Source organism: Mirounga leonina, unplaced genomic scaffold, assembly GCF_011800145.1.
Source record: "Mirounga leonina isolate KUSES-001 unplaced genomic scaffold, KU_Mleo_1.0 Mir_128, whole genome shotgun sequence".
In the NCBI taxonomy this organism is placed as follows: Eukaryota; Metazoa; Chordata; class Mammalia; order Carnivora; family Phocidae; genus Mirounga; species Mirounga leonina.
Window position 1 is genome coordinate 697,834 of NW_023270320.1, and position 25,436 is coordinate 723,269.

Consider the following 25,436-nt stretch of genomic DNA (forward strand, 5'->3'; position numbering starts at 1 on the left):
AAAACAAAAAGGGCTCTATGTGCCTATATCTTCACAAGAGACCTGCCATGCACCTACCTTTTCCATGATCTAGAATTCTCATGACTCTGACATGCACTAATGGCTCAACTGAAAATAATGCTGAAATGTGGTATTAACACAGCGGCCTTGTTCTTGTCAAAGTACTTTCAAATAACTGAGGGGAGAGGAAAACAAAATAGTGCCTCCAAAAACAGGTAAAATGTCCTCTAACCCTCTCGCATTAACCCAGATGAATTTATGAACTCAGCTAGGTGATACCTAAAGCCTCAGGAAAATAAGACGGAGCACTGGGCTAGAAGCAACTGATGCCATAGCAAAAGGAAAGGAGGGCACCCTAAAGACATGTTTTACTGAGGTCCAAGTCAGTTTTACACAGAACTTTCTCCTAGTATCACTTGGAGACTGGCAAGTCAAATTTGTTATGCTTTTAACCAGACACAGCCATAGATAGAATACTGAACTAAAAGTCAGACTGAATTTCCAGGTGTAAAAATGGGCAAACAAAAAACATTACAGAGGTGACCTCGTCCACAGAATCATAGGGTGTTGTGTTTACTCTCTGGGAGGACAAAGATTTTGGATAACAGAGTACACACACATGCACACACCCCTCAAACCCAGGCAGCTTCCACAGTGAACCAGCCCCTTGGGTGTCCTCTGGCTAGAGGTCAACTATGACCTACAGGCAGGGCCCTTCCCTGCCTGCTTTTATCAATAGCCAAACCTCCAGAATTGGTCCAAACTGATAAGGGCTGTGGAATGTGGAGGAAGGCTCTAGAATTTGCCACATTGTGACACCACAAAAGCAGCTAGTGACATATAAAAGGATTAATCCATATACATGTAAAACAGTATTAAGGAAGGGTATTATTTTTAAGCATTGAGTTAATGTCAGGACTTCTAGACAAAGGTATTTAAGACATTTAGTCTAAACAAAATAAATTAACTCTCAGACTTAGCACTCCAAATCTATCTTTATACCCATCTTAAAATTCCCTTGACTTAATTATCATAGTAATAGTCTGATTGAATGTTTACAATGTGCCAGGCACTGAGCTGAGCATTTTACATGCATGGTCCCACTTTAACCATTTAACCATCAAAAAAGTCCCATGAAAAAGGTTTTACCCCCATTTCACCAATGAGGAAACTGAAGCTCAGAGAATTCATACATTTCAAAATCAGATCACCCCTAAGAGGTAAGATTCAAACCTAGGTCTGTAAATTCTATCAAGAAGTTACAATGTTTTTCAAACTGGCATACGGTAAATATTTTCAAGAGGTCTATACTTGTTTTATTAAGAACTTACTTATATAACTTGTTGTGAACTTACATATATAATTTATATAAACCTCTAATTGCCGTTATTCCAATCTTGTGCCTAGGGGCCAAAAGGTGTGTCTCACTAAATCAAAGCAGACTACACCTGGGGGAAACTCCTAGAGAATCCTTTGATATTTCAGCCATACTTTCTTTCTTTTTTTTTTTAAGGTGGTGAGCACCTGAGTGGCTTAGTCGGTTAAGCCTCTGCCTTTGGCTCAAGTGAGGATCCCAGGGTCCTGGGATCCAGCCCCACGCCAGGCTTCCTGCTCAGGGAGGAGCCTGCTTCTCAACTCCCTCTGCCTGCCGCTCTGCCTACTTGTGCTCTCTGTCAAATAAATAAATAAAATCTTTAAAAAAAAAAAAGCTAATCTCCTCATCCTCTGCTCAAAACTATTTGATGGCTTCCCATCTCAGAGTAAAAGCCTGTGACAGTACAACGCTGCTCAGGAAAGTGTTTGGCACACAGGAGACCTTCAATAAATATATGTTGAATGAACAATAAATTATCAGAACCACTGTACCTTCTTCTGCTTTTAATGTGAAGATGCATATGTTTCCAAGGAACTAAAACACCATGAAGAAACAGAAAATTTGTCTTTAGGAAAATCACTGAGCTCCAAGTTCAGATGAGATAACAAGAACAACAAAAGGACTCCAGTGTGCCCCAATTAGAATTCCAGATGCTTCATTCTGTTAGCTCTGGGTAAGGTTAAAAAGGACCTTTAAACATGTGCTGTGATTTAGTCTGTTTCACCTATGAAATTAATGCCTGACTATTTGTCCAACAGGGGCTTTATCCTCTGTAACTTTCTCTCTCAGTTTCCTCATTTGCAAAATGAGGTTGGACTATAAGATTTCATCCTTAGCTCTGACATTCTTATTAATCACAATCTCCAACTTAATTTACAAACCAACTGAGACAATTATTTATATTATAAAAGCATCTGATTTTCGGACACAATCTATGACAAAATCACAAACTCCCAAGAATTTTCATGTGAAGAATTAGACAACTCGCCCAATGGCCAATTCCTATAATCCAAACCTTCCAAATACAAGCATTTAATCTAAAATATCTAGGTAAGGACATAGCCTCTGTCCAAACACATCTAAAGTTGGTTTAGTTTTTCAAACAATTATTTGAGAAAGTTCTTTCTTATTCAGAAATAAAAATGTGTTATTCTGCAAATTTCTCTTCTATATTCTTTGGAGAAAGACAGAAAAGTATAGTCCTTTCCCATAGTCAGGTTTCTCTTTAGATCACATTCCTTCCTTGTCCCAAATACTTAAAGACAACTTTCTATCCACTGAGTCTTCTTTCCTTAGGTTAAAGATCACAATTTCTACGATCTCTCCTAGTATCATATTATTTTCTGACCACTCACCTACCACTCAGCCATCTAACTGCCCTTTCGTTGTTAATGTCTCTTTTAAAATATGACCCCCAGAATCGAATACAGTAATTCTCACAGAATCTAACTGTTTTGGACTGCAGTGGCACAGCTTTTGGCACTTACTGAGGAAGAGAAAACCAACCGTACAGCATCATTTTAATGATTAAATAAGACAATAAGTGCAAAGTCTTATTAGCACAATGCTTGGCATACAATAATCACTCAATAAATAGTTGTGGCTGGTGTTACTGGGTTCCAGCTCTCTTACACTGAAGGTATGCTTTATATATTATTAGGTGTTTTCCCCCAAGTCAGAGTTGGACAGAGTAATAAAGTGTTGAGGCTCAACTGTAATGGAAGATCAGTGAGAAATCAAGATAAAGCAACTCTAAAATTAAGACAAATTAATGGCAAACAGAATATGATTTATTTAAAATGAGTTAATTTACACTCAAGTTTCCAGAATATATTGATTTCATAAATCAAGCGATCCCCACTCTTCACCCCTCAATCATACAATTTAAAGATGCACTGCTAAGATATGCTGAGGAAACAATCTGGCACAGCCTGTAAGAAAATAAGCTCTTGAATCAGACTGTCTAGAGTTCAAACCCTGGATCCTGGATTTTAAAATTATATATAAAACTTGTACTGTATTTCCATTAAGACTGTACTGATACAGATGATCCTAAAAAATATGCCTCATGAAAATTAAATTCGGGACAAGATATATGTTCTAAATTATAGCAGAAACTAAATGTAAAAACTTAAATGAATTTTCAGAGTTTATATGTAATTAACTTCAAACTCTTCCTCAACCAAAAAAAAAAAAATTACCTTTGATTAAGTACCTCTTCAATTCTAGAGCCATCTGAGAAGTTTTGTCAGTATGTGGTGCCTCAAGATTTAAATAAGACCCAGAAGTCTGGCCATTCATACAAATGAAATGTGCTTCGAGTCCCTTCAGCTACCTAATTACTAAACAAACACCCAAGAGCTAATAGCCTTTTTGCAGAGATCAATAAAAATGCAAAGGTTGGATGGCAGAAGATACTGAAATGCTACATGTTCTGAGAGTCAGAAAGTTCTTGCTAGAGAGAAGTAAGAGAAAACAGGAAGAAAACAGAAGCAAAACCTACGGAGGTAAAAATAAGCTCAGAAATAGTACCTCTGAACTCTCATTCAATGTTCGTGGGAATGCAAAATTGGTACAGCCATTTGGAGGACAATTTGGCATTTTCTTACAAAACTAAACATACTCTTTTTATAATATGATCCAGCAATCATGCTCCCTGGTATTTACCCACACAAAAACCTACACACGTATGTTCTCAGCAGCTTTATTCAGAATTGCCAAAACTTGGAAACAACCAAGACATCCTTCAGTAGGTGAATGGATAAATTGTGGTGTATTCGGACAATGGAATATTATTCAGCACTAAAAAGAAATGTTATCAAGCCATGAAAAAACATGGAGGAAGCTTAGGTCATATTACTAAGTGAAAGAAGCCAATCTGAAAAGGCTACACACTTCATGATTCCAACTATATGACATTCTAGAAAAAGCAAAACTGTAGAGACAGTAAAAAGATCAGTTGCCAGGTGCTGGGACAGTGGGCAAGGATGTATAAGAAGAGTACAGAGAACTTTTTAGGGCAGTGAAAATATTCTGTATGATATCAGAATGAAGGATACAAATCATTATACATTTTTGCCAACCCACAGAATGCAGAACACCAAGAGTAATTCCCTAATGTAAAGTATGGACTTTGGGTGATGATGATGTGTCAGTGTGGGTTCACCAACTGTAACAAATGTACCACTCTGATGGGAAATGTTGATAATGGGGGATGCTATGAATGGGGGGGGTAGGAGATAAATGGGAAATCTCTGTACCTTCCTCTCAATTATGCTGTGGACTTAAAACTGCTCTTAAAAAATAAAGTCTTAAAAAAAAAAAAGTCATCAGCTACTGAAGAAGGTATGTGAATTGAGTGTACCTCCAGCCCATGCATACTGGTGCAGAACTAAGGACTACATTAGGTTGTTTAAGATGAACAGAAACTATCCATACCAAAACATCATTTATTTAAAGGCTCAGACAAAAGAAAAGGTTTGGGTTTTTGATGGAGATGGGAAGATAAGAACTTTGTATGTTGAACATACAAACTGCATTAACAAGAATTCGTGTTTACAATAGAAAGCTAAATGATTTTAGCTGTATCAAACAAAATCAATGTTCTTCTGAATAAGAATTATGCTACTACATGAAGGCTCATTCCTTTTTTCCTCTTTACTGTCTTTCCTATCAGCAAACATACTGCTATTTTCTCCATTTTAAAATCTCTCTTGACCTTGCTTTTCCCTTCAGCTATATTTCTCACCTTCCCTTTGCAGCAAAAATCCTTTGAAATATTTGTCCATGTTTGATGTTTCCATTTCTCTATTCCTGCTCTCCTCTGAATCCTTACCAATTTTGGTCCCTAATACTCCACCAAAATTGCTGTTGTCAAGCTCACCAGTGAGCTCCCCATTGCTAAATTCCTAAGTCAAGTCTTGACCCTCATCTTGGGAGCATCTGATTCACTGTCCTTCTTCACTTGGCTCCCAGACTCCGCACTCTTCTGGATTTCCTCCTACCTGATTAGCTACTGCTTCTCATTCTCCTTTACTGGTTCCATCTCCCAACCTCAGTGTGGAAGTAGCCCAGGTTCTTGGTCCTGAACCTCTCTGCTTCTCTATCTACACTCACTCTCTTATGGATTTCATCCAATCCCATACTCTGACAACTCCCAAGTGTCTACCTCCAGCCCAGACCTGCTCTAAAATCCAGAGTAATATATCCAACTGCCAACTGGGCATCTCCAAAACTGAGCTCCTGATCTTCCCCCCCAAATCATTGTCTCCCTAGCTTATTAATGCAACTCTATCCTTCAAGCTGCATAAGCTAAAAACCCTCCAATTCACCACGGAGTTCTCTCACTCACATCTCACATCCTGTCACTCATGAAATCTTTACCACTCTATCTTCAAAACATAACACTCTAGTCACCATCATTCATCTGGGTTCCTACAATAGCCTCCTAACTGGTGTCCTTATTTCTACCCTTCCCCACTTTAGTTTAGTCTCATGAGACACAGCAGCAGTGTGTCTTCTTAAAACAGAAGCCAGACCATGTAACATCTTTACTTGAAACTCTCCCCTGGCTTCTTTGCTCTCACTCTAAGTACAAGCCCAAGCCTTTGGCAATAGCCTACAAGACCAGAGGCCTCACAGGAACTGGTGTCTACTCTCCTCCTTGCTCACTCTACTCCAGTCACACTGTTCTTGTAGTTCCTCGACAGTGGGTAGCATGCCTCAACTTCAGGACTTGGCCCTTGCTGTCCAGTCTTCCTGAAGTACTCTTCCCTACATGACTCCCTTTACCTTCCTCAGGCCTTTTATCACAAGTCACCTCACTGAGGCCATCCTTGACGATCCTATTTATAATTGCAACTCCACCTCATTCCTAATCTCTCTCCTCTTCTTTATTTTTCCCCAAAGTACTTCACACACCTTGCAAAAGTAAGAATTTTTTGTCTATTTTATTGATGACTGTATCCCCCGTATCTAAAAATAATGCCTGGTACATAGGAGACGATAAATATCTGTTTAATAAATAAGTGAGTGAACAAAAGAGGACAGTGATACAGACCTGTATATGATATATGATAGCATACTTTTAATAAGGCACTTTGTATGTATATTCATTTCAGATACTGTGGGGAAAAGAAGGGGGGGCTCCAATTTAAAAATTAAGTTAACCTCATAAAAAAACTGAGTAATGTAAAGACATAGTTCTCTAAACTGAGGGATACTCTAAAACACTCCAAAGGCACTAGGACTTCTCAAAACCCTAGATCTTGCTTCACCAGAGCACACTGAAAAGATGGTCTGGATATGGATACCCTTCCTGAAGCAGGTCAAAGTTGCCAGACCAACAGAATGGGCTTTCATTTCTAAAAAAGATAGAGAAATTACAACACAAAGTACGAAGCACTTAATGTTTTAATAATATAAAAGATCTGGGTGCAACCCTGTTTTCGGTGAACCTCTGAACTTAAATATAAGACAAAAAATTGGGGTATTAATACTTTAGTAATATACTCACTCAATAGATAGACATGGGTGGGTCATATTTTTACAAACCACATTTTAAAAGAACTTCAACTATTTCCATGTAAAAGGAAAGCAAAATAATTTCAAAAAACATTTACATGCAGAAATAAATTATTCAGGAGTAAAGTAACTCTGTACACAAACAGAAGTGATGTGAGGCAGATAAAAGCCAAAATTAACTTTTAAAAAAATGGAGTGTCTTAATTTCTCCACCTTATAATATTAATTCTCATATATGTTTGCCTGTTTCTGAAGTTATGTATAGGAAGTCACATTTAGAGCAGAAGCTCTCGACCAACCTCCAATTAGCCAACTCCAGGATGAACATTCACCCTGTAAAACATCCTAGCTGATGCCCATTATTACTCGGTGCCTATAGCTAGTAATCAAGACTCTGGCAAGTTCAAATTCTGCTCCTATCATTGAGCTGATGGTTACCACGAATCAACTGTGTTTGCTCCCGAACTGACTTGTGCCAGTTGTACCTGCTACTGAAATTGTCTAATTCAATTAAATATTATGTAAAACAATTACATATGGGTACATACAAAAGATTGTTTCCAGGAAAGCTAAAAGGAATGTTCTAGACAACTGGAGCTATAAAAGCAGACCACGAACACTGTCTACAAAGTAGGGGAAAATTCCACTTCCCCAAAACAGGAGATGCAACAAAACCCCACAGTGAAGCCAACAACAAAAAATGATGAGGCCAGAAATCTGCTGACTCTGGAAGTTCTACTCCACCATAACACAAGGCTAAAAGTCAAAGCACCTACTGTGTCCATACATTTTTGGAAGGGTTCCTGGGCTTAGCTATTAAAGAGACTGTGGTGTTCGACTCATTCATCGAACAAACATTTACTAAGTGACTACTATGTGCCAAAGCACCACACAAAGTACTAGAATTTTCCTCTTGGCAACCACAGTGCACTACAGGCAATAATAATACAGGGTACAAGAAAGATCAGTTTTACCAATTAATAGCTGTGTGACTTGAAGATTGAAAATAATTCCCACCCACCCAGGTAAGTAATCAAGTTACATGGAGATTTGTGTGGCTATGGGAGGCCTCCAGGGATTCAACAATGCTAAGAAAATTATGAACACATCTTAAAGGAGAGGAAAAGGAAACAGAGCAATATTCTCAGGAGGACGGTGGTAACCTTATGACATGAAAATGTTTATGAACCTGGATTAAATTTTTATAGTGGAACTATCTCTACTATATAAGGGGAGGGGAAGAGAATTTGGGTTGTGTTGGATCAAGATCAGTAGCTGCGGTAAGCAAAGTAGTCAGACTGGCTGGATCTGCTCTTTGTAATAACCCTCAGTGAAGGATGCTTGTCCCCTGGAGGCCACACCCACTAAAGAGGTCTAATTAAGTTCTAGGGGCAACCACTGAAGGTCATGATTATCACCAGTTTAGATCAGAGCTTCTCAAGCATTCCTGATCCTAATCATGGGAAGTGTTGAGGAAAAGTGCCACTTCAGAACTCCTGAACCAGAACCTTCAACTGGCCCTAGAAATCTAAAACCAGGTAATTCCTTTGATAGACAAATATGCGAAACACTATTTAGATCATAAAAATTACAGGACCTCAAAAGAGGGCTCTTCTTGGTAAAGGCTCCTTTTCCTTTTATTTTTTTTTAAAGATTTTATTTATTTATTTGATAGAGAGCACACAAGCAGGGGGAGCAGCAGAGGGAGAGAGAGAAGCAGACTCTCCGCTGAACAGGGAGCCAGACGTGGGGCTCGATCCCAGCATCCTGGGATCATGACCTGAGCCAAAGGCAGATGCTTAACTGACTGAGCTACCCAGGCGCCCCATTCTTTTCCTTTTTAACAGTTCTCTGTTGAATCCAAGAGGAAAGCACTATTTTCTGTACATAAAAGTCTACAGAGAAACGACTTGCAAATTTTACTTTTAATACACATGAAAGCTTTGCAACTCTATCTGAGTAGCTTAGGCAAAGGTTAAATCTTTTTCTCCAACCAGAAACAAACAAGATGACATTCATTACATAAGCCATTTTACGAGTCATTTTGTTGACTGACCTCAGTACGTACGTGAAGTGTGCTAAGCCCTCTCATGCTTTGCTTAATATAAAGATCCTCACTTGCTTCAAAGGATAAGACAAAAAATGAAAAGACCACCCACAGAATGGAAGAAGATATCTGCAAAGCATATATCTGACAAGGGCCTTGTATCCATAATACATAAAGAAATTTTTACAATTCAATAATGAAAAGACAATCACCCAATTCTAAAAGACAACCCAATTTTACCAAGAGCAAAGGATCTAAGGAGACATCTCTCCAAAGAAGATATAAAAATGGGCAACAAGCGTATGAAAAGATGCTCAACTACATTAGGGAAAACCACAATGAAATAACACTCCACACCCACAAGATGGTTAAAATAAAAAACAGAGAAAATAACAAGTGTTGATGAGGATGTAGAGAAATGGGAACCCTCACACATCGCTGATGGGAATGTAAAATAGTGCAGCCCCGTGAAAAACAGTTTGGCAATTCCTCCAAGTGCTAAACACAGAGTTATAATATGACCCAGCAATTGCATTCCTATGTATATATCCAAGAGAAATGAAAACATATGTCCCCACAAAAACTTGTACATGCATGTTCAAAGCAGCATCATTCCTAATAGCCAAAAAATGGAAACAACCCATTATCTGATGAATGAATAAATGAAATGCGCCCTGCGTATTCAAATGGATATTACTCAGCAATTAAAAGGAATGAAGTACAACACAGATGAGCACTGAAAACATTGTGCTAAATGAAAGGAGACAGTCACAAAAGGCCACATACTGTGCAGAATAGGCAAATCCATAGAAAGTAGATATTCAGTTGCCTGGGTTGGGAAGGGTGACAGCTAATAGGTCCAAAGTTTATTTTGAGGTGATGAATATGCTCTAAAGTTGACTATGGTGACAAATGCACAACTCTGTGAACATACTAAAAGTCACTAAATGTACACTTTAAATGGATGAGTTGTGTGGTATGTAAATTTTATTGTCGATAAAGTTGTTTTTAAAAAGAATCCCATTTAAACCTTCATGAGCCTCAATTTCATCCTCTGAAAATGGGGACACCACCTATCTTACAATAACGTAAAGAACATATAAGAATATATAAGTTCACACACACAACACACGCACACTTCACACAGAGCCTGGCACATAGTAAATACAGAATACATGTTATTCCTTCTCCTCTTCCCATCCCCACGTTTTTGTATTGTTACGCCTTGATTTCATTGTTTTCACCACAAGTTACAAAACTCAATAACTGGAATCTATTTCAACAGAGGCCCAACCAGGAGAATTCTTTCATGATTTCACACATGCTACACTCAAGGCTATTCCTGTACGCCTACCTGGAGAAATCCTGGAGCCTGAAAACAGGGCTGTCCACCTCCCAGACTTGTCACTAAAAAGTATTTGGGGAAAAAGAGTAAGACTTTTTTCCCTCCATTCCATTGTCTGTGTTCTCGATCTCTAAGGATGGTGCGGAAGCACCTCTACTAATGAGTAGTTTTAAAACCAGGCCCATTCCTTGCGAACATCTATGCTATTCAGGCGTCTCTCCTAGTCGGCTTCATCTACACTAAAAATCCATTGGGCCTCCAGGACAGCTTTAAGGGGTCCCAGGAAAGACCTTAGCCACTTAGATATTGGGCATGACCCACCCTGATAATCACTGCAATGGTAGGCAGATCAAAGGGGACTTGAAATTATGACCTATCCACAGCTTGCAACAAAAAAAAGTCAACTGCAGTGTTCTCACCATCTCCATAAGTTCTCAAGCACCTAATTATTAATATAATAGAAGACTCTCAGCAAGACACTCAAGTTTTTCCATTTTATCAAAGGTTTTTCCTTTTCATCACTTTCAGTGATTTTACCTCCACTTTCATTTCCATTAAAATCCCATGCTTCCATACACTCTCACTGCTTTTGTAAATATGTGCAAAACTAAAAACAAAGCCTCGTTGGTGAACACATCATAAGCAACCAGATGGTCACATGGGAAATGACTGCCCAGGATAGCCAATGCTATCTGTTAGTGCATTTTTGCCCTAGAGCTGTGTTATCCAACATAATAGCCACTAGCCACATGAGGCTATTTAAATTCACCTAAATAGGGGCGCTTGGGTGGCTCAGTTGGTTAAGCGACTGCCTTCGGCTCAGGTCATGATCCTGGAGTCTCGGGATCGAGTCCCACATTGGGCTCCCTGCTCAGCTGGGGGTCTGCTTCTCCCTCTGACCCTCCCCCATCTCATGCTCTCTCTATCTCATTCTCTCTCGCAAATAAATAAATTAAATTAAATTCACCTAAATAAATAAAATTTAAAATTCAGTTCCTAAATCTCATTAGCCACATTCCAACTGCTCTCAGTAGGTACATGAGGCTACTGACTACCATACTGGACAGCACAGATATAGAATACTGCCATCATAGCAGAAAATTCCATTTAACAATATTGATATGACAGAAACTTCATTGATTCTACAAAAGTTTGTAAGTTCAGAGTTCTTAGGTACATTATCAGTATTTACAGATTGTGAGGTCTGACTTTCAGAAGTACCCAAATGCCTCTGAATGTTCTTGGCAGGTTTTCTTAGTGGTCAGTGGACAAGCTTTTTTAGGGCCTAACACAGAACTTAGCACACGGTAAGTACTTAACATCTGCTGAATGAATGAATAGCATATTAATGTCTGTACTTCGGGTTCTGCCTTAATTTACTTATAGATAGGAGTTCATGGAAAGCAATGGGATTTTTTCTGGCACAGGGGATTTTTATAGGAAGAAATAAGCATCAGCAGGTGGGGCAGGCAGCTCACGACCCTTTGAAGCCACTAGAAATAAAAGCTGAAAATAAACACCTGCCCAGAGCAAACTCTGATGTTCAAATGAAAAACTTCAGCCCCAAGGAACTATCTTCCTTCTTTAAACACTCCGACTTGTAGCTTTTAGAGACATGAAGGAAAGATCAGGGTAGTAAGATGCTATGAAAGATCACACAGCCTGCTGTCATTTCTCAGTATCTTCCTAATATAATTTTGTTAGAAAATATTAATCACATAGGCAGCAATCATTTAACTGCATTGTATATGTCACTCACTGTTACCCCTAGATTTCCCTTTCCCCCAGTGTCCTCTGAATGAATCTATACTGTGCCTATCAAATAACTTCTTGGAAAGGATTACCAAAAAACAAATCAAAATTCAGAAAAGGGTGTAAGTTTTCATATACCGAGAAAAGCAGTTCCAGTGGCCCTTAACCAATAATCTCAAGTCCAAACAAAAGAAGCTACAGCTTCTTCTATTTACACGTTTCTACTCGCCTTGTCCACAGACCATAGAAAGCCATAGAAAGAACCAAGCTACTCCATTTCTATAATTCACTTTTTCTTAGCACAAGTCTGGGAACAGAAGGTAAGAGAAAAGGGAGCAGTTGCTGCTTGATCTTTTTATTAACGCCCTCAGCTCATTCTCCTTCTCCTCCTCATTGTTTCAGGCTCCTTTTCTCAACAACCGAAGTCCCAGCTCACGGGAAGCAAAAAACAGCCTTCTCTGTGTCAACACCCGCAATTATAAAAAAAAAAAGTCTAGATTACTTCTATGAGGTGACGTAATTATAAGTTAAAATAGGTGAGCCTTACATTCAAGGGCGCCTGGGTGGCTCAGTTGGTTAAAATAGGTGAGCCTTACATTCAATTTCAAATTGTAAATCTGCTTTATTTTGAATTCCAATGAATTGCTTATAACTATACAGAACTCCTTACATAATCCATTTAGTGATCCCTTTAGACACTAAGAGTGTTTTTGAAAGAAAATTACACAATTTCCATCTCTTGAGCCAAACTACAATCCTGGTCCTACCACTTAAGCCAACACATATATAAAATAATGGCTGTTGATTAGTCATCCCATTTCAGGGTCTAAGACATACAGAATCTAAATATGAGAGCCAAAAAGTTCAGTTTCTGCAACATGCAATGCTAACTTTGAGGACATAAAAACAGAACAGTAGTTAAGAAAATTGGACTGTTGAATTTAAATCTCATTCTGCCACTTGTTAGCTGTGTTACTTAACCTCTCCAGACTTCACAATGGAGATAATGACAGTACTGACCTCATGGGGTTGTCATGGGGACTAGAGGAGGTAATCTGTCAAAGCACACAGGAAATCTCAATCAGTATTAGCTATGATGGTAACAATGCATCTCCTGAAAACTTAAATTAGCTTTTCTAAAATGCTTAAAATAAGCATTTTCCAGAAGTTGGGACTTAAGATGAAATTTAAAGGAAAATGCTGCCGCTCAGACAACCCACATAAAAATACTGTGTAAGAAAAGAGCCTCGGGCTCAGGTCAAAATGCTTATTTTTCCACTTACCGTAAGTCCCTAACTCCAAGGATAAACTTGAAAACCATCCATCAACATGTACAATTATTCTGACTCATATCACTGATTTGTGGCCAAGGAAAAGGGAGTTTCATACTACATGGCTGTTCAAAGTTAAGCAAGCCCCAAGAAATGAGTGGCGGGCCCTAGTCAGGGCCTGGCACTCACATGGAAGAAGGGGCGAGGGGGTGACTCCCTCACACCACAAGTATGCTCAAGAGAAAAAATGTTTCACCACCTCTGTGTCCTGGATTGTCAACAAAGTCCCTGCCGATTAGGCACCAACTGGGCCCCAGTTTGTTGACCTTCTGGGCCCAGTGAAAAACAAGGACTGCAGGGACATGTGCTATTTTTATATAAATAAGATAGCATAAGCAAAGATTCATTACGGTTATGAGTTACACCTTATTTTCAAAGGAGGCATGGAAATCTGGTGATCTGGATTTAAGAATAGCTTGTTGGGCGCCTGGGTGGCTCAGTTGGTTGAGCGACTGCCTTCGGCTCAGGTCATGATCCTGGAGTCCCGGGATCGAGTCCCGCATCGGGCTCCCGGCTCGGCGGGGAGTCTGCTTCTCCCTCTGACCCTCCCCCCTCTCATGCTCTCTCTGTCTCATTCTCTCTCTCAAATAAATAAATAAATAAAATCTTAAAAAAAAAAAAAAAGAATAGCTTGTTAACTATATGCTGCAAGCTGTGTTTTTTCCTCCACTGTAAACTGCAACAGTGATCCACCCTGCCACTGCACTGTAGCCACTGCAACGAACGCTAATCTGCAGCGTGTATTTGAGAAATGTCTTTGGAAGATGGTCTTGTAGCTCTGGAACACAGGGAAAGTACAAAGGGACACACTCTCAAAATGTCCCCACTAAAATTCCTTCCAGCACGCCTCTGTGTCTGCAATATCACAAACAACACAAACCGTCCTGACACGGACACTCTGAACAAATGCTCTGGAGAAATTCATCTGGATCCTGTACTCCTCTAACATAAGGTTAGGCTGGTTTAACTGTAAAAGAATTCAGAAAGAACTAAAAGGCAGTATTCAAGATAAATCACCTCCACTCTCAGCAAAGGGAAACTAAGGACTTCTGTGTTTGGCCCAGACTACAGGGGAAGAATCCCTAACTGTTGAGAACCCACAAAACAACAGTGATTTAAGGCTAGACTAGATCCGCAGCCTTCTGGGAGCCTGACTCATATCCTGAGGTAAGTGGACTTTGGTCACCTACTGATCGCCAGATTATTTTTCACAGACTGCCTAAACGTCAATGTCTGAATTCATTTCTAAAAATTGGAAAGGATCACCATCCATTACTCACCTCCTAATCCAACCCAAGCCCAAAGAAATGCTCTTTTCATAACTGCCATATGACAAGATACCTCTGGTAAACCTCAAACAAACCAATCTGGAGGCCAAAGCGCATATACATTTTAATGTTCACATGGTTTTTGCCTCAGATTAACCATGACTGAGATTAACCCATTACCACAATAGCATGTTAGTTTATGAATAAGGCAGGACAGATGACTCCACAATTTCTAAAGGAAAAAAAAATCACCTCTGAAAGTAGTAATGCCTTGGACATGTTGTTGTTTTTAATGTAATGTCAGACTAAATCCCATTCATATTTTCCACCAGGATTAGCAAACAAATAAATAAATACCAAGTTTTTAGAAAGTGAATAGAGCCATTTATGGAAAGTATCTCTGAATTTTCCTTTTTCAATGAACTTTCTGTCTTATTTTATTTTTATTTCCAAATTCCCAAGATTTACTAGCCTAAAAGGATTTCCAAGGTATCCCATTTTTTTTATCCTATCCCATTTTTTAACTGCTACTATTTAATTAAAAGCAAAATTGAACCTCGTAAGTACAACGTACATAGTAAAGTATGCATTATTCTTTGTTCACAAACGAAGAGTGTCAGCAAAATTTTTTTAAAACTAACACAAATTGAGATTTGCAAATCAAGCTTCTTATGCTTGCATTTTTAAAAATAACATTCAACTGTGGAATTTCACCTTTAAATAAGGTGTTATTTTAGCTTTGCAGCTTTAATCGCTCTCCCACTTTCAATGGCCAGGATAGGATAAGAGCGATGATCCGTTCACAAACACAAACTGAGAGATAGTCAGAATGTGAAGTTAAGACTACATCACTAAATAAGTAATGCATATACATGTTTAAGCATGTTACCATAAAATGCTAGATGGCTCTGAGGAAGCATCTACCCAATCCCCTCAACCTACAAAGGAAGAAATTTTAGCTAGAGGTTAAAATGATTTGCCCAAGACAACAGCAAAAACTCAGTGACAAAACCTACAAGCCAAGTGTTCCACCCAAGTGCTTTCCATGGTACCACTCTGCTCCTTTTTGTATAAAAAGTATATGTTAATAAAGTATCTGGCAAGACGAATCATATATTTGTGATATGATCTGTGAATGGATATAAGAAAGTTGTTAGAAAGACATGCATCAAGCCACTAAAAATTGGTTGGGAAGGTGTTAATTTATTCTGTATTGTTTTGCTGGTTCTGTTGAGCATGTTGCATTTTCAAGTGAAGAGGAATTTAATGACTTAAAAAAAAAATCTCTTGATTTGTAAATACTCTAAGAAAGGATGGTAAAGCATTTCTTGGAATAGGATAGAAAGTGCATTTCTCTTCCTTCAGCAGGGAACATCCTTTCCCTCCCACACAAAAAAACAGCCAAACCCTCCCCACTTCAAGGTCCAGCTCAACAGCTAGCTCCTCTCAGAGGACTTCCAAGCCCTTAGGTCAGAAGCTCTCCTCCCTCTGGGTTCCTCCATGTAACCTATGCAGAAGTCTCTCCTACTAGAAAGCAGCTCCTTGACAGCTGAAATTCTGTCTTACTTGGCTACTGGGCTTTGCAAAATCCTTTGTATATATGGAACTATAGTTAATGAAACAAAGCATTTGTTCTCAGAATCCCACTTGGTGTAATTTTCAAGATCTGCCTTTTCCCTACACCAACACCTGGACCCACTGAAGAGTTACTCTGGTGTGGAAATCCTGCATCCCACTGTCAGGCAAACCAGTTTCTATAAAATAAAATCGTAATGCCTTTTACATCTTCTGCCTACTGGGTGTTTAACATACCCTCGAGGGGACCGGTAAAACTAAACATTTATTATTTAAGTGAAGGACAACATTCTAAACCCACGTTCTCTAAGTGTTAATCCGGATTTTTTTTAAATCTCAGAACATCATTTGCTAGAACTTACAGCTGAAAACAGCAGATAAAAGTTAAATGCATGTAAAACAGAATGAAACGTCTTTAAAAGCTACTGAGAATATTAGACCAAATAATCTTCCCCTGTTTGCTCGCTCAATGCAAATTTGTTTTGGGGTTTTTTGTTGTTGTTTTTTCTTTTTGAAAGAGAAACGTGATAGCCCCTAAATACAAGAGCTGACTTGGGCAGAGTAAAAACTGGCACATTAAGTCCTCTTTAATGCTTGCCTTCTTTCGATCATTAAGCAAGTACGAGTACTCAGGCTTTTTTTCCAAGGCAGGTTTTCAAAGCGGAGGGTTGAATTAAAACCCCTAAACCTTAACACCGCAAAGTTGACCCTTCTGGGCTCCTAACACACACAAAGGAAGCGCAAAAAGGAAAACAGTTACCAGAATATGACATCAGGGCACAAACACAAGTGGCCCAGGGACCCAAGGGGACTAAGGAGCGACAAAGCAAACCACATCCCCGATCGGACGGTAAGCAACGCGAGCGACCCCACACGCCCTTCAGCCCCCGGCGGTTCTCGTGCCTCACCGCGGCATTTCTTCCTTCCATCTTCCATCGCCCGCGCCGAAACTGTCGCCGGGCGCTCCCGGGCCAGGTAGCCTCGGGCGCGACTGCAGGCGGGCGGCCGGCGCCGCGCGCTCTTTGTTGGGCTCGCGGGACTGGCGAGTGGCGGCGGACCAGCAGCCCCGCGGTGGCGGCGGCGGTGCGCACCCTGGCGGAGGCTGCCGAGGCCGTTCGCCCGCCCGCCCCCGAGGTCCCCTGAGAAGGTCCGAGAGCAGCCTGCGGCTGGAGGCGGTGGGCGGGGCAGGCGCCCGGGGGGCGGGGAGGGGCGAGAGAGCGGGAAGGAATAACTTCCCGAGGGTGGGAGGGGGCGGGAGGGGAGGCGGTGCCCCAAGGGCGAGCGGGGGCGGTGCCCTGGGCCCTCAGCAGTCGCTAGGTGCCACGGGCTCGCCCTCCGCCCGGCCTCCAGCCGGAGTGCGGAACTGTGCCTGTTGCTTTGTCTTCTTCCCTGCCAGTTTTCCCACCCTGAGGCAAGTGAGAGGCGCTTTCCAGGGTGTTTCCTCTCTGGAAGGGCCGGGTGAAGGATCGGCGAGGAGGAAGAGCGCCGGGGCGCGCGCCGGCGGGGACACGCGCCTACGCGCCTCCCCTAGGGTCCTGGGCGGCAGGCGTGCCGAGGGGAGGTGCCTCAGGTCGGGGTTGTGGTTGGTTTGCCTCTGCGGGGGCTCCTAGGGCCACTAGTCGCCGCCGGAGTTCCGGCGACCTGCCCACCCGCCGCGCCATCTGAGGTCCATTCCCCTGGGGAGGGTCTTGCTTGGGAAGACAGGCGCTCACTCCACCCGGCGGTCTAGTGTCCGGACTATCCCACACTGAATGTGCCTGCAAGGGAGTAGCTCACTTTAAAAACTGCCTTTTCAGTCGAAAGTGCCAAAGTCCCGTGCTCTTTTTCCTCTTGCCCTCTGTGGTGTGCGGCAAAGGCCGGACCTGAAAAGGCGCCCTCGTCTGGCGAAGGGAGAGGGCGATCTAAAAACCACCCCGTGGAAGGTCTATTGCAGGTCAAGGGCACTTCACTCGTGCCAGGTCTACCTAGAGGTAGAAGTCCATGTGGCCAACTGCATGGTGCTTATAGGATGTTTGTGTTACGGTTTTATGTCACGAAGACTAGTCTTACCTCTTGTAATCGCAAGAAGGTGCCTAAATAAAGGAAAGTGGCTACAAAAACGTTTGACCTAGCATTAAAATCTTCTCTGCTTATCTGGAAGTTTGCAGTGGGGAAGAGGGTGGGCGAGATCCCCTGTTCCTGTTATTCAGCCCTAGGTACCCCAGCGGGACACCTCCTGTTCCCGCTGAGTCTCTCTCCAGCCCACCCTGTTGGATATACCCCAAGAGGGCGGACCCAAGGCCAACTCTCTTGCACGCGATCCACACCTGGTCCACAAGAAACACTCACATGTCCCTGGCTTCACTAATTCTGGAACTGCAGGCTAATCCCAACCACACAGCAGGAGCTCTCTGGCCTTGCCCCCAAAGTATGGTCAACAGTCTCCCACACTGATTTTCCTGGGAAGCCGCAGTCTCCATTAGTTTTTTGGGACATGAGTTAGGCCACCATTCTCAGTATTTTCCAGCTACAGGGAACAATTTCAAATATCTCCAAGGGGCCCCTTAAAGTACCTTCACTAGGCTTAGAATTAGAGAGTAGCACCCCCTACCTCCCCCTAATGAGGAGTAGAGTTAGGCTCCCACTGACCTCATACTCTTCTTTTTATAGCTTTGATCTGACTGTAGGACCCAATATTGTGGAACAGGGTCTCAGGACCGTTTCCTTAAAAATCTGCACATGGGGTAGAGGTTTGTCTCACATTCACTTTCATATCCTTTGATATCTATTGCACTGACACCTCAGTTGAACCTGAGGCAGAGCCTTATTCTACCATCCTCTTATGCTTCTTAGCTTGAAAGAGTTTTAGCACTTTATTTTCTCACTGTAAATATGTGTGCACATATATTTACACGGACATTTACATGGACATTTAAGTATGCACGTTATTCATTGTACCTCCGGATACAGACATAATCATTTTCATTGTAGATTCATTGAAGGTGATGATTCTGAAAGATTTGGTACACTTGTGGACAGATATCACTGGAAAAGATCCTACATCTACATCTAGCCCAATACACCATAACCACATTGTGCATATTGAGACACTTCGTATTACTTATTCCTCATTCCTCATACATATCCTGTCCAATTTGAGAACTACTAGCCACATGTAGCCATTTAAATTTAAATGAATTAAAGTTAAATTAAAATTCAGTTTTTAGCCATATTTCAAATGTGGCTAATGACTCCTATATTTAGACAATGCAGACAGAACATAGCCATCCTCATAAGAGTTTTGTTGACAGCCCTGCCTCACACAGGGTTTGGCACATAGGTGGCACTGAATAAATGACAAATGAAAGTTCGGTCCAAGAATACCATACGATTGCACTGATTTATTTTTCTGAGAAGATAAAGCTTTTTAGTGCAATACTATGTACCAACTCAACAATTTTTTTTTTAAGATTTTATTTATTTATTTGACAGAGAGAGTGAAATAGCAAGAGCAGGAACACAAGCAGGGGGAGTGGGAGAGGAAGAAGCAGGCTTCCTGCTGAACAGGGAGCCTGATGTGGGGCTTGATCCCAGAACCCTGAAATCATGACCTGAACAGAAGGCAGACCCTTAACGACTGAGCCACCCAAGCACCCCTACCAACTCAACAATTAAAAACAACCAAACCTTTACATAGCTACAGCTGCTTTTCTATTTCACACTTGAAAACCTATCTGCTTCCTCCTACTTCGACAGAAAATGCTTTACCATCAGAATAATTGCTGAAAATGTTTGGGAAAAAGTCCCTATTTCCCTCAAAAAACAAATCACTTTTTTCAGAATCATTCAACAAATGAAAAGGAATTGTTTCAAAAGCAGTATTTGTATTGAAGGGGGATTCCATACAAAGCATTTCTTTGCTGAAAAAGCATTTCATTATAATATCTTTTACAGAGTAGAAATGACCTATGGAAATTACCAATGCTGTGTGCGTTCAAATTGTAAAAGTAACCAGACATTTCTCCAAGAAGAAAGCATAACATAGTAACAGGCTGCTCTACAGTCAGTGATGAGAGGAGACAATGAAGATGACCCCAGGGACCTCTGGAATATTGAACAAGAATCAGACGACAGTATCTCAGCTCACTCATTGTCTAACCATGGGATGGGACCTTCTTATCCTTAGGCCCTCATTTCCTTTTCTATGACTGGGAGAGATTGTCCTTCCCACTTGAAAAATTGCAGCATTTGAGGATTTAAAGAGCTTTCAATTAAAAATATTCTTTATTTTCATGATCCTCAGTCTTTCTGGCAAGTCTTTAAGTGACAATGGCAAACCCCAGGAGCTGAATGCTCTGAATTGTGACCCCAAGAAACCCAGGGCAGACAGCACTTTCCAGAGGGTACAGACCACACCTTATTCATTCATTCACTCATTCATTCATTCATTCATTCATTCATTCATTTACTTACTTTTTGTCTCCACTGCAGAACATATTGCCTAGCACAGAGGAAGTACTCAACAAATGTTCACTGAATGAATAAATGAATGAAAGAATTCTCTCTTCTTGTTTCGGGAAGGAGAACATGTTTAAGAATTCCTTTGATTTCATTGACTCCATAGAGAGTAATGTTGGTAAGCACTATCAACAAAGTAAGTGAGAGAACTTTGAATAGAACTCTCATCACAAAATACATGCATTATGAACTCTTATATTTGAAAATTTCTGTAAGTTTAAATGTTTCTGAAAGGAGAGAAATCTATCAGTTTTCTATTTCCCATTAAACACTCTCATTCTAGACACACCTGCTGAATTACTTGCAAGAAGTGACACGTTCCTGAGGCTTAATTCTGACAGAGTGGCTCTTTCTGAGTCACTTCGCCTCTAAGATCTGTGAGACCAGATATTTTGGTCTATTGATTCATATAAATCCAGTCAGGAACTCTGGAGGAAAGGGTGTTTTCCCTTTAATACCTCTCTTAATGAGGTACAATTTACATACAGTAAAAGTCAACAATTTTAAGTATTATGATATTGTGATTTATAAGAAATATGTATTTCATCTTTGTCCTTGTTCCTGGCACAGAGGCTCCTAAAACCCTCAAAATTTCCTAAGTGACTAGAGCATTAAAATGTCTTTTGTTTTGGGGCACCTGGGTGGCTCAGTTAGTTAAGCCTCTGTCTCGGCTCAGGTCATGATCCCAGGGTCCTGGGATGGAGCCCCACATCGGGCTCCCTGCCCCATGGGGAGTCTGCTTCTCCCTCTGTCCCTCCCCCATCTCATGCTCTGTCTCTCGCTCCTCTCAAATAAATAAAATCTTTTTTAAAAAGTCTTTTGTTTTGTTAATGAGGTAACTTTTGGACCTCACCTGAAGATGGGACTTGTTGCTTGTTGCCAGGAGAACCAACCTTGTGACTATAAGGTTGGAAATTTCAGTACCAACTCCTGACCTCTAGGAAGGGGAGAGGGGCTGAAGGTTGAATTGTTGCCCAGAACTAATGATTTAATCAATTGCGCCTAGGTAATGAAGCCTCCATAAAAACCAAAAAGCACAGGTTCGGAGAACTTCCGGGTTGGTGAACACTTGGAGATTCTGGGAGAGTGGCTCACACTGAAAGGACATGGAGGTTCTGTGCCCTTTCCCCATACTTTGCCCTTTGCATCTCTTCCATCTGGCTGTCACTCAGTTATATCCTTTAATAATAAACTGGTAATCTAGTAAGTAAGCTATCTCTCTGATTTATGTGAGCTTCTCTAGCAAATAACTGAACCTGAGGTGGAAGCCGTGGGAACCTTCAATCTACAGCAGGTTGGTCAGAAGCCCAAATGGCAACCTGGACTTACGGTTTCTGAAGGGAAGGGGGCGGTATTGCCATTAGTCCCTTAAGGCCTGAGCCCTTAACGTATGGGATATGATGCTGTCTCCAGGTAGACAGTGTCAGAATTGAGTTGAATTGTAGGATACCCAGCTGGTATGGGAGAATTGCTTGGTGATATGGGGGGAAAACTCACACATGTTGGAACTGGTGATCAGAATTGTTAAGTATACAATTCAGTGAGTTCTGGCAAATGTATAGAGTTGTGTAAATCACTACTACAATCAAGATATTTTGCCTCCCCACCCCCCCACAGCCAAAGTTCCAAGCCTCTTTGCAGTCAATCCCTCCCTCCAAACCCTGGATACTAGCAACTACTGACCTGCTTTTCTGTTTTGCCCTTCTAGAATTCCACATAAATGGAATCATAAAATAAGAAATTTTTTGTTGTCTACCTTCTTTCACATAGCATAATGCTTTTAAGATTCATGCATGTTTTTCTTTTTTTTTTCTTCTTAAGTAGGATGCCCAATGTGGGGCTCAAACTCATGACCCTGAAATCAAGAGTCAGATGCTCTGCCACTGAGTTAGCCAGTTGCCCATCATGCATGTTTTTATATGGGTCTGTAGTTTAATCCTCTTTATTGTTCGGTAGTGTTCCATTGCATGAATACGTAACTTGTTTCTCTACCAGTTGATGGACATTTGGGTTGTGTCCAGTTTTTGGCTATTATAAAGAAAATGTGTTAATATATATGTTCAAGTATTTTTGTGTTTGTATGTTCTTTCTTGGATAAATACCCAGATATGGTATTGCTGCTCATGTGGTGTATGTATATTTAACTTTATTTTTTAAAAAAATACCAAATAGTTTTCCAAATTGGCCATATTATTTTACATTCCCATTTGTAAGGTATGAGAGTCCCAATATTCTACATTGTTGCCAACATTTGGTATTATCAGTTTTCTTTTTTTTCAATTTTGGCTTTGTGTATGTGTAGTTAGTTTACTATCACTGTAGTTTGGCTGGCATGTCTTAATGATGAATACTATTGAGCATCCTTTTATGTGCTTATTTCCAATTTCTATGTCTTCTTTCCTAAAGTATCTGTTTAAAACTTTTGCCCATTTTTTAAAAATGGATTATTTTTGTCTTCTTATTATTGAATTGTAAGAATTCTTGTATATTCTGGATACAAATTCTGTGTCAGATATGTATTTTGTAAGTATTTTCTTCCTGCCTCTGTTTTGCCTTTTCAATTTCTTAAATTTCTTTGAAGAACAGAAGTTTTTAATTTAAATGAAGTCTAGTCTACCACTTTTTTCTCTTATGATTTATGTTTTTAGTGCCCTATCTAAGAAATCTTTGCCTAACATCGTGTCACAAAGTTTTCCCCTATGTTTGTTTCCAGAAGTTTTATGGTTTTAATTCTTATGTTACATTATGACTTAATTTTTATATATGGCATAAGTTAAGGGTCTTCCCATATGGATATCCAGTTGTTCTAATACCATTCTTTTTTTTTTTTTTTTTTAAGATTTATTTATTTATTTGAAAGAGAGACACAGCGAGAGAGGGAACACAAGCAGGGGGAGCATGAGAGGGAGAAGCAGGCTTCCGCCAATCAGGGAGCTCGATGCAGGGCTCCATCCCAGGACCCTGAGATCATGACCTGAGCCAAAGGCAGATGCTTAACGACTGAGCCACCCAGGCGCCCCTGTTCTAATACCATTCTTAAAAAGATTGTTTTGAGATGGGGTTGTGTAAGTATTTAAACTTTGTTTCAACTTTGTTCTTCCTTTTCAAAATTGTTTTGCCTCCTCTACATCTTTTGTATTTCCATATAAATTTGAAAATCAACTTGTCAATTTCTTTTAAAATGCCTACTAGGATTTTGATTGGGATTGCACAGAATCTATAGGTCAATTTGGAGAGAATTGAAAATCTCAACAGAACTTAGTCTTATGAAACATGAAGATGTTATATATATATATATATCTCCATTTATTAAGGTCTCCTTTCTTTCATCAGTGTTATATAGTTTCTAGTGTATAGTATTTGCACATATTTTATTAACTTTATATATATACACATGTTGGTTTTTTTTAAGAAATTAACTTTGTAATTAAATATTAATTAAATTAATTAATTAATTAAATATTAATTTTGTATTAAATATTAATATATATATATATACACATATAATTAAATTTTAATTTCTTAAGAAAAGTGTATATATATATATATATACATATAATTACATGTAATAATAACATACAAAATATATATGGTTATCTATTTCAGGTTATCTAGTTCTTGAGTGAGCTCCTAAAGAACTTGTCCATTTCATCTACATTGTCAAAATTAATTGGAATAAAGTTTTTCATAGCATTTCCTTATTATCCTTTTAATATCTCTATGATCTCTAGTCATGTTCTCACTTTCATTCTTGATATTGGTCATTTGTGTCTTCTCTCTATTTTTTTCTCATCAGTTTAGCTAGAGGCTTGTCAATTTTATTGACCTCAAAGAATCAACTTTATTTCATTTATAGTCTATATTATTTTTCTGTTTTCTATTTTATTGATTTCTGTTTTTATTGTTTTGTGTCCATTTTTCTTCTTACTTTGGATTTAATTTGCTTTTCTTTTTCTAGCTTCTTAAGGTTGCAGCTTAGAGAGATCTTAAATTTAAGCCAACGACAAAGAAAATAAGATATATTACAAGCAAGTATAGACTGTACAAAGGTTAGGAGGTGGGGCATCCAGGCAAAAATATGAAGCTAATATCTGACAGAGCATATCTCCAGATTCTGTAAATACTCCCCCAAAACATGCACACACACTCTCTCTCTCTCTCTCTCTCTCTCTCCAGAATAATGCACTTTCCCTACTCAGCATTTATCCTCTCCGGCCCCATACCAACTTAATTTCTAAAGTTTTACCACTCTTTCATTTCTGAAATACACAAATAGGAGAAATTCAACATGATAATTGTTACAACCTCTGAGGACCATCCTAACTTTGGTCATGGAAAATGTATAAGCTGTTTTCCCCATCAGGCTCCTCTTCTTCCACTCATTGCTAAATATGGCTCATTGCTATGGAATACTATGGCAGAAACAATCCCCTGTGTTTACCATCCATTTTAATTTTTTCCTAGGCATGTTAGGAAGACTACATTTCCTATCCCAAAGGTATCTAGGTGAGGCCATTTTACTAGTTCTGGTCAATGAAATGTCACCAGAAGAAATATATGACACTTCAAGGCCTGACATCCAAAATCTTCCTTATTCTCTTCCTTGTTTATCAGGAAGTTGCCAGTGCCTAAAGCAACCAGAACATTCACCAACATACATTCTGTGAAGTAAGTGATAAATAAACTTCTATTGTGTTAAGCTACTGAAATCTATGGGGTTTTC

The 25,436-nt window shown here is 39.9% G+C and overlaps 1 protein-coding gene across 1 annotated transcript in view; it reads right to left on the minus strand.

Moving 5' to 3' along the window:
* Window positions 1-17,237, minus strand: part of PSD3 (pleckstrin and Sec7 domain containing 3) — a 522,661-nt gene extending 505,424 nt beyond the window's left edge. Inside the window, exon 1 of the mRNA XM_035003894.1 lies at window positions 17,125-17,237. Within this exon, the coding sequence (XP_034859785.1) occupies window positions 17,125-17,145 (21 nt within the window). The 5' untranslated portion in view covers window positions 17,146-17,237. The remainder of the gene's footprint in view (window positions 1-17,124) is intronic.
* Window positions 17,238-25,436: the final 8,199 nt, after the last annotated feature.